The sequence below is a fragment of the Leucoraja erinacea genome, unplaced genomic scaffold, assembly GCF_028641065.1.
Source record: "Leucoraja erinacea ecotype New England unplaced genomic scaffold, Leri_hhj_1 Leri_520S, whole genome shotgun sequence".
Lineage (NCBI taxonomy): Eukaryota > Metazoa > Chordata > Chondrichthyes > Rajiformes > Rajidae > Leucoraja > Leucoraja erinaceus.
The window spans coordinates 75001-85274 of NW_026576422.1; the positions used below are offsets into that span (position 1 = coordinate 75001).

General features: G+C 45.8%; 1 protein-coding gene across 2 annotated transcripts in view; it reads left to right on the forward strand.

The window, feature by feature from the left end:
• The window catches only part of plb1 (phospholipase B1), an 81063-nt gene extending 73376 nt beyond the window's left edge, over positions 1-7687 (forward strand). For both annotated transcript variants that reach the window (XM_055630749.1, XM_055630750.1), the window contains 3 exons: positions 2025-2120; positions 5224-5298; positions 7386-7687. In XM_055630749.1, the coding sequence (XP_055486724.1) occupies positions 2025-2120; positions 5224-5298; positions 7386-7685 (471 nt within the window). In that variant the 3' untranslated portion in view covers positions 7686-7687. The remainder of the gene's footprint in view (positions 1-2024; positions 2121-5223; positions 5299-7385) is intronic.
• Positions 7688-10274: the final 2587 nt, after the last annotated feature.

The window sequence follows — 10274 nt, forward strand, 5'->3', positions numbered from 1 at the left end:
CCATCATATTCCTAATCCACATTTTAACAGTTGGTATGGTTGTAATTTTCCAAAATTTAAGCATCCATTTCTTTCCAATTATTAACCCATAATTAAAAAAAACATTTTGATCTTTATTTAAATTGGTATCTTCTCCTATTATTCCAAATATAATCCATTCCGTTTTGGGTTCTATTCTTGACTTGAAAAGCTTTGTAAATATATCAAATATATCACTCCAGAATTTATTCAACTTTGTACATCCTACAAATGAATGTGTTATATTAGCGTTTTGAAACAAACATTTATCGCATCTGGGAGAGACGTTTGGATAAAATTTATTCAACCTCGTTTTTGAATAATATAGTCTATGTAATAATTTGAATTGAATTAAATTATGTCTTGCATTAATAGAACAGTTATGTGTATTCATCAAATACTTTTCCCATCTATCCTTCGAGATCTTTATCATTAGCTCATGTTCCCAATCTTCCCTTAATGCTTCTGTTGAGGGTGATTCTCTATTTAATATATTATTATAAAAGTATGATATTAATTTTTGTGAATCAGCCTTAATATTCATTGCTTCTTCTAAAGGATCTAAAAATATAGTTTGAAATCTATGTGTATATTTCTTCATAAAGTCACATACCTGTATATATTTAAAATATTGATTATCCTTCAATTTAAATTTTAATTTTAATTGTTGAAATGATAACAGTTTGCCCACTTCATACATATCCCCTACTTTCCTAATCCCCAATCTATCCCATTGTTGATATGTGTTGTCGATGAGAGAAGGTTTGAATGCGGGGTTGTTCAATAGTGGGGTTAGTACTGATAAATTATTTAATTTCAAGGATACTTTTATTTGTTTCCAAATTCTTATTATATTGTGAATAATTGGGTTCTTCTTATATATTATACTATTCAATTTTATCGGTGAGAGCAGGATCGTTCCTATATCGTGCGGATAGCACTCCTCTTTCTCCATTCTTATCCACTCCAACTGCTGAGTGGAACTATCCAGCCAGTATATTATGTTCTTAATATGCACTGCCCAGTAGTAATATATAAAGTTAGGTAATGATAAACCCCCCACTTCTTTAGATTTGCACAAATGTCTTTGTGTCTATCTTAGCACTGAGACTTAAGGGCCTGTCCCACTTGGCCGTCATTTGCGCCTCATTTACGCGTCATATGTAAAATAGGTCGACGCGTCGTGATGCGCGGCGTCGCGCACAAATCACGCGTCATCACCCGTCGGCACAGCCGTCTGGTGCACGTGACGTCATTAGAATACCCTGCGGCGCGCGGCAGTACGTTAACGCAAGGACGTTGACGTAACCACCTGTCACCACGCGATACACGTGAAACGTCGGGACGCCAGCGTACGGCACCAATGCGTCAGCGTGCTTACGCGATATGTCACGCGGGTGGCACGTGAGGATTTTGTTCCTGTTCTAAATCCTCGAGTGCCGCACGATACCGCGCGCCACCGCTTACGATTCCACGCCTCACCATGCGCAACACATGCACCCCGCACGCGGCATGAACTAATTTACATATAAGGCCACTGCCTCACAGCGCCAGAGACCCGGGTTCGATCCTGACCTCGGGTGCTGTCTGTACGGAGTTTGTACGTTCTCCCCGTGACTGCGCGGGTATTCTCCGAAATCTTCGGTTTCCTCCCACACTCCAAAGACGTGCAGGTTTGTAGGTTAATTGGCTTGGTGTAAATGTGTAAATTGTCCCTAGCGTGTGTAGGACAGTGTTAGTGTGCGGGGATCGCTGGGTCGGTGTGGACTCGGTGGGAAAAAGGCTCTGTTTCCGCGCTGTATCTCTGAACTAAACTAAACTAATCCCAAAGATGTAAGTATTTGTGGGTTTAAATTGCCCGCAGTGTGTAGGGAGTGGATGAGAAAGTGGGATAACACAGAGCGATGTGCATGAGTGTATCGATGGACTTGGTGGGCCAAAGGGCATGTTTTCCTGCTGTATCCCTAAACTAAATGTGATTTATTCCTCTGCTCCTTCCTTTCTAGATGGGTGAGCCGGACCTGGACTTCTTCTCAGTAGACTGCTTCCATTTAAGTGAACGAGGTCAAGCTGAGATGGCTATCGGCTTATGGAATAACATGGTATGTGTTTGTGCATCCCATAGAGTCATAGAGTGATACAGTGTGGGAACAGGCCCTTTGGCCCAACTCGCCCACACCGGCCAACAATGTCCCAGCTACACTCAGAGCTGCCAACTCTCACGCATTGAGTGTGAGACTCACGCATTTTGCCCAATTCTCACGCTCTCACGCTGATCACAGAATTTCTCACGCTCTGTCGTGAGAAATTCTGTGATCAACGAGAATTTCAAAACTAATATCAACTGCATGGACCGCGGGTGTTGGAGAGCCGGGGTTAAGGGAGGGATGGAAGCAGAAGCAGCGGCGGGGACAGATGCGGACGGGGTGCCGGGGCTGGCGAGTGTTTGCCGGGCTGGCGAGCGTTTGCCGGGCTAGCGAGTCGCTCGCTGCAGCTCCGGCCATGGAGCAGCCTCAGTGCAAGAGTCCCGGGCCGTCGGAGACGTCGGAAGCGTTGTGCCGCTGCCGTGTGAGTCTCTGTGCTGAATTCGCCCTGGTGACCGGCATGGATTAGGCTGCGGCTCGGTGCATTCTGGAGGACAACAAGTGACTGCTGAAAGTAGGTACCAAGCACTGGGTAGAAACGGTGGAAGATAGTGGACTTCAAATGGGGGTGGTAGGAGAAAGCATCCTGCTTGCCTGCTAGATTTTCACTTACTGTAACTGCAGGGAAAATGGTCCCGATGTTGCGGGAGTTCAGAACCAGGGGTCACAGTTTAAGAATAAGGGGTAAGCCATTTAGAACTGAGATAAGGACAAACTTTCTTCACCCAGAGAGTTGTGAATCTGTGGAATTCTCTGCCACAGAAGCCAGTGGAGGCCAAGTCACTGGATGTTTTCAAGAGAGAGTTACATTTAGCTCTTGGGGCTAACGGAATCAAGGGATATGGGGAAAAAACAGGAAAGAGGTACTGATTTTAGATGAATAGCCATGATCATATTGAGTGGCAGTGCTGGCTCGAAGGGCCGATGGCCTATTCCTGCACCTATTTTCTATGTTTCTATGCTAGAGTATATGGCAATAAAACTCGACACTTGATTTTGAAGCATTCATGCATGGTGGAGGTATAATGTAGTCACAATGTGATACAGTGTGAAAACAGGCCCTTCAGTGCAACTTGCCCACACCCGCCAACATGTCCCAGCTACACTACCTGCTTTTGGTCCATATCCCTCCAAACCTGTCCTATCCATGTATTAGTCTAACTGTTTCGTAAATGTTGGGATGGTCCCAGCCTCAACTACCTCCTCTGGCAGCTTGTTCCATACACCCACCACCCTTTGTGTGGAAAAAGTTACCCCTTAAATAGTTACCTCTTAAAAATACTTCAAACAAAAAACATTGAAATCATACTTCTACAATGCACTAAAACATGATTTTAAAACATCAAATTTGAAAAAGTCCCTACCCTGGGATGGAGGACACCCCCCTCCCACATCCTCCCCCCACTTGGTCACTTCACTCTTTTGCCGGGTACCCCCAAGGCCAGTGATCAGTGAACGCTCAGCCTCCCCACTATCCTAAACTCTCTGTGGCCCCTGGTTCACACGGAGAGCACTGCCAGGTGTGAGCGGGGAACTGAGGCCAGTTGTCCGTGATGTCCGGATCCCACTGCTCAGCGCTTCGTGTTTCGGAGTTGGCTAATGTTATTGATTTGTAATTAGCCTGGTTTGTAATTAGTTGACAAAACTTTAATTTATTAATCCAGAATATCCAGGGGGATGGGATAAGTGTGATATTAAAATGACATGCAAGGTGTCAGGCCGTCTGTCACAACATACAGTCCCGATAAACCATTATTTCCTTCAGTTAAATATTGGGAAGGTAGCACTATTGTCATTTGCCACTCAACTATTATGTTTGCTTTCCTCACTGACTTTTTCTAAACTCCGCCCCCCCCCCCCCCCCCCCCCAAATTCCTTTGACAGGTTGAATAGAAATGTCCCCAATCTCGTTGTTTTATTAATTGAACACGTAGATGAACATCCTCAAGGAGTGTAATCAGATGGAAACTGATTCAGATGCGATGTTTAAGAGCTTGTTCAAACAAGGGGCATATTTTAAAGGAGACAGAGATACTTAGCTATATTTAAGAGGGAGTTAGATGTGGCCCTTGTGGCTAAAGGGATCAGGGGGTATAGAGAGAAGGCAGGTAAGGGATACTGAGTTGGGTGATCAGCCATGATCATATTGAATGGCGGTGCAGGCTCGAAGGGCCGAAAATAGGGCTACTCCTGCACCTATTTTCTATGTTTCTATGTTTCCAGGGGAATGTGTGAGGAGGGTATTATTTGTATTTAGTTTTAGCTTGAACCAGGACATCTGAAGATTCAAAGTTTAATATAGTAATTGTGCTGATACTGACTCCAACCAACCACGTAATGAATATCATCTATTCCGGAGGTTTTATTCTTCTGATGCCATTTAAACTTCACTTGGATTTCAATCACTTCAATGTAAAAGTAATTAGGAATATGGAGGATTGGTACATATTACTTTGCCCTTGGTACATATTAACTGTAATGTAATAATGTATGCATGTTGGTAGGAGCAATCAAAACAAAGATCTTTTTATCATTGTTGTGGTATGAATACAGAAATGCACAATTTAAAGCAGAAAAATGAAAAAGCTCTGTACCAAATGGAGGGGGGCACCCCCCCCTCCCACACCCTACCCACCCCCCCCCCCCCCCCCCCCACATACCCTTCCCCTCCCTCCCCCCTCCTCGGTCACTACGCTCCTTCGGGCTTGGTCTCTTGCAATTTCTCCCTCCCAATTCTCACCCAATGTTAGCAGCCCTGTACACTAGTCCCACCTGCCCACGTTTGATCCATATCTCTCCAATCCTGTCCTATCCATGTACCTGTCTAAATGTTTCTTAAAGGTTGGGATAGTCCTGGCCTCAACTACCTCCTCTGGCAGCTTGTTCCATACACCCACCACCCTTTGTGTGAAAAAGATATCCCTCAGAACCCTATTAAATCTTTTCCCCTTCACCTTGAACCTATGTCCTCTGGTCCTCGATTCTGGGCAAGAGACTGTGCATCTAATCTATTCACTAATCTATTCATTAATGGGTCTTCATTCTGTTTGTCCTCCTCCAGCTCGAACCTGTCGGTCAGAAGCAAAATTACAACAACTTTACCTATGACAGAAGAAAGCTGAAGTGCCCGAACTCAGTAAGTAAAAGAGGCTTTAGATAGTGGTTTAATACATTTTATTAGCGACCAGTCCAGTTCACACGCAGCATTCATGCCGGGCTCCTTCCAATGCACAAATTTCAGTGCAAAATAACACCAGAAAAGACACAGAGTGCTGGAGTAACTCAGCGGGTCAGGCAGCATCTGTGGAGAACATGGATAGGTGACGTTTCACAGAGTGCTGGAGTAACTCAGCGGGTCAGGCAGCATCTGTGGAGAACATGGATAGGGGATGTTTCAGGTCAATACATGAATGTTGCACTGTCGTTTAGTTTCTTTAGGCTGGCAGGTCGGGGCAGCACGGTGGTGCAGCGATAGAGTTGTTGCCTCACAGCCCCAGCGGCCCGAGTTCCATCTTAACAACCGGTGCTGTCTATAAGGAGTTTGCCCGTTCCTTTTCACCAGAGATGCTGCCTGATCCTCTGATAGGTGACATTTTGCCCTTCTTCAGACTGATTGTGGTAGAACCATTTTGCTAAGCACTTGGGCTCGGCCCGCCAAGGCCCACTGGGATCTCGTGGTTACCGAGCAATTTGATCTCCCCTTCCCATTCCCACACTGACCTTTCTGTCCTGGGCCTCCTCCATTATCCAGAGTGGGGCCACACACAAACTGGAGGAACAACAACTCATATTGGGCTTGGGCAGCTTACACCCCTCGTTCCTCTGCACCCTCCCCATCCTAGTGTGCACTCATTTATCCCGCTCTCACAAGGGGCGGCACGGTGGCGCAGCGGTAGCGTTGCTGCCTCACAGCGCCAGAGACCCGGGTTCGATCCCGACTACGGGTGCTGTCTGTACGGAGTGTGCACGTTCTCCCCATGACCTGTGGGTTTTCTCCGAGATCTCCAGTTTCCTCCCGCACTACAAAGACGTACAGGCTTGAAGGTTAATTGTCTTTGGTAAAATTGTAAATTGTCCCTAGTGTTTGTGTATGGGGAGATCGCTGGTTGGCGCAGACTCGATGGGCCGAAGGGCCTATTTCCACGCTGTATCTCCAAAGTCTAAAGGTAGTGGGTTATCCCACAAGTGATAGGCGTAGAATTAGGCCGTTCGGCCCATCAAGTCCACTCCACCATTCAATCGTGGCTGATCTATCTCTCCGTCCTAACCCCATTCTCCTGCCTTCTCCCCATAACCTCTGACACCTGTACACTATTCAAAAATCTATCTTAAAAATATACACTGAATGTGCCTCCGCAACCTTCTGCGGCAAAGAATTCCACAGATTCACCACCCTCTGACTGAAGAAATTCCTCCTCATCTCCTTCCTAAAGGAACGTTCTTTAATTCTAAGGCTGTGCCCTCTAGTCCAAGACTCTCCCACTAATGGGTCATGCAACATATGTGGATTCAACTCCATTACAGAGTGTAACAGTGATTTGGTGTCATTAAACCCCAACCAGTCTTATAGAAACATAGAAACATAGAAATTAGGTGCAGGAGTAGGCCATTCGGCCCTTCGAGCCTGCACCGCCATTCAATATGATCATGGCTGATCATCCAACTCAGTATCCCGTACCTGCCTTCTCTCCATACCCCCTGATCCCCTTAGCCACAAGGGCCACATCTAACTCCCTCTTAAATATAGCCAATGAACTGGCCTCGACTACCCTCTGTGGCAGAGAGTTCCAGAGATTCACCACTCTCTGTGTGAAAAAAGTTCTTCTCATCTCGGTTTTAAAGGATTTCCCTCTTATCCTTAAGCTGTGACCCCTTGTCCTGGACTTCCCCAACATCGGGAACAATCTTCCTGCATCTAGCCTGTCCAACCCCTTAAGAATTTTGTAAGTTTCTATAAGATCCCCTCTCAATCTCCTAAATTCTAGAGAGTATAAACCAAGTCTATCCAGTCTTTCTTCATAAGACAGTCCTGACATCCCAGGAATCAGTCTGGTGAACCTTCTCTGCACTCCCTCTATGGCAATAATGTCCTTCCTCAGATTTGGAGACCAAAACTGTACGCAATACTCCAGGTGTGGTCTCACCAAGACCCTGTACAACTGCAGTAGAACCTCCCTGCTCCTATACTCAAATCCTTTTGCTATCTTTGTTTGTTCCCCGTAGGACTCACCTTACCTGTTCACACGTGGCAACAGTGGCGGGGTGCCAGAGGTCACGGGCGCAACATCGCAGCCGGAGATCACGGTCACGTCGGAGCCAGAGGTCACGGTCACGTCGGAGCCGGAGATCACGGACGCTACATCGGAGCCCGAGACGGAGGAGAGAGCGTGGGTGGCAGTGCTCATTGCTGTGGCTGGGGTGTTGGTGGGAGTGGCTCTCGTGCTGCTCATTATGAAGCTGAGAGGCATGAAATTCAGACATGATGATGACAAACCACTGGAGATGAATGGAATTAAACTATAAGACATGGGCAGCCAAGACTCGCTGTGTTTCTGTTCAATCGGATCTTTATGAGGATGTCGCCAGTACTAGAGGGTGTGAGCTATAGGGAGCGGTTGAGCAGGCTGGGTCTCTATTCCATGGAGCACAGGAGGATGAGGGTGGGGATCCTATAGAGGTGTATAAAATCATGAGAGGAATAGATCGGGTAGAGCCTTTTACCCAGTAGGGGAATCGAGGACCATAGAGGACATAGGTTCAAGGTGAAGGGGAAAAGATTTAATAGGAATCCAAGGGGTAACTTTTTCACACAGTGGGTGTATGGAACAAGCTGCCAGAGGAGGTAGTTGAGGCAGGGACTATCCCAACGTTTTAGAAACAGTTAGACAGGTACCTGGATAGGACATGATTGAATGACAGAGTAGACTCAATGGGCCAAAATTGTCTAATTCTGCTCCTAACACATGAAGTTATGAAAAGTGCATGTCAGTACATCCAACAGTATGAGACTTTACACTGAAGTCTGAAGAAGAGTCTCGACCTGAAACAACACCTATTCCTTTAATCCAGCAATTAAGCCTGACCTGCTGAGTTACTCCAGCACTTATGTCTCCATTTTCAGTATGAGACCTTCACTTTATCTCCCTTATAAAGTTTACCAAAAAATAGTTCATCTCTCAGACCTTGATCTGTTGTATTAACCATAGGACATTACACAGCACGTGCCAATAGACAATAGACAATAGGTGCAGGAATAGGCCATTCGGCCCATTAGCCAGCACCGCCATTCAATGTGATCATGGCTGATCATCCCCAATCAGTACCCCGTTCCTGCCTTCTCCCCATATCCCCTGACTCCGCTATCTTTAAGAGCCCTATCTAGCTCTCTTAAAAGAATCCAGAGAACCGGCCTCCACCGCCCTCTGAGGGAGAGAATCCCACAGACTCACAACTCTCTGTGAGAAAAAATGTTTCCTCGTCTCCGTTCTAAATGGCTTACCCCTTATCCTTAAACTGTGGCCCCTGGTTCTGGACTCCCCCATCATCGGGAACACGTTTCCTGCCTCTAGCGTATCCAAACCCTTAATAATGTTATATGTTTCAATAAGATTTCCTCTCATCCTTCTAAACTCCAGAGTATACAAGCCCAGCCACTCCATTCTCTCAGCATATGATAGTCCCGCCATCCCGGGAATTAACCTTGTAAACCTATGCTGCACTCCCTCAATAGCAAGAATGTCCTTCCTCAAATTAGGGGACCAAAACTGCACACAATACTCCAGGTGCGGTCTCACTAGGGCCCTATACAAGCTATTTGCTCCTATACTCAACTACTCTTGTTATAAAGGCCAACATGCCATTCGCTTTCTTCACTGCTTGCTGTACCTGCATGCTTACTTTCATTGACTGATGTACAATGACCCTCAGAACTCGTTGTACTTCCCCTTTTCTCAACTTGACACCATTTAGATAGTAATCTGCCTTCCTGTTTTTGTAACCAAAGTGGATAACCTCACATTTATCCACATTAAACTGCATCTGCCATGCATCTGCCCACTCCCCCAACCTGTCCAAGTCACCCTGCATTCTGATAGCATCCTCTTCACAGTTCACACTGCCACCCAGCTTTGTGTCAACTGCAAATTTGCTAATGCTACTTTGAATCCCTTCATCCAAATCATTGATGTATATTGTAAATAGCTACGGTCCCAGCACCGAGCCTTGCGGTGCCCCACTAGTCACTGCCTGCCATTCTGAAAGGGACCCGTTAATCCCTACTCTCTGTTTCCTGTCTGCCAACCAATTTTCTATCCATGTCAGCACTCTACCCCCAATACCATGTGCCCTAATTTTGCCCACTAATCTCCTACGTGGGACCTTATCAAATGCTTTCTGAAAGTCCAGGTACACTACATCCACTGGCTCTCCCTTGTCCATTTTTCTAGTTACATCCTTGAAAAATTCCAGAAGATTAATCAAGCATGATTTCCCCTTCGTAAATCCATGCTGACTCGGACCGATCCTGTTACTGCTATCCAAATGTGTGGCTATTTCATCTTTTATAATTGACTCCAGCATCTTCCCCACCACCGATGTCAGGCTAACTGGTCTATAATTCCCTGTTTTATCTCTCCCGCCTTTCTTAAAAAGTGGGATAACATTAGCTACCCTCCAATCCACAAACTGATCCTGAATCTATAGAACATTGGAAAATTATCACCAATGCATCCACTATTTCTAGAGCCACCTCCTTAAGTACCTGGGATGCAGACCATCAGGCCCTGGGGATTTATCAGCCTTCAGTCCCATCAGTCTACCCGACACCATTTCCTGCCTAATGTGGATTTCCTTCAGTTCCTCCGTCACCCCAGATCCTCTGGCCACTAGTACATCAGGATGATTGTTTGTGTCCTCATTAGTATAAATGGATCCAAAGTACCTGTTCAACTCATCTGCAATTTCCTTGTCCCCCATAATAAATTCACCTATTTCAGTCTTCAAGGGTCCAACTTTGGTCTTACTGAATTTTTTCCCTCTTCACATACCTAAAGAAACCTTTACTATCCTCCCTTATATTCTTGGCTAGCTTACCTTCGTGCCTATGACGTATCT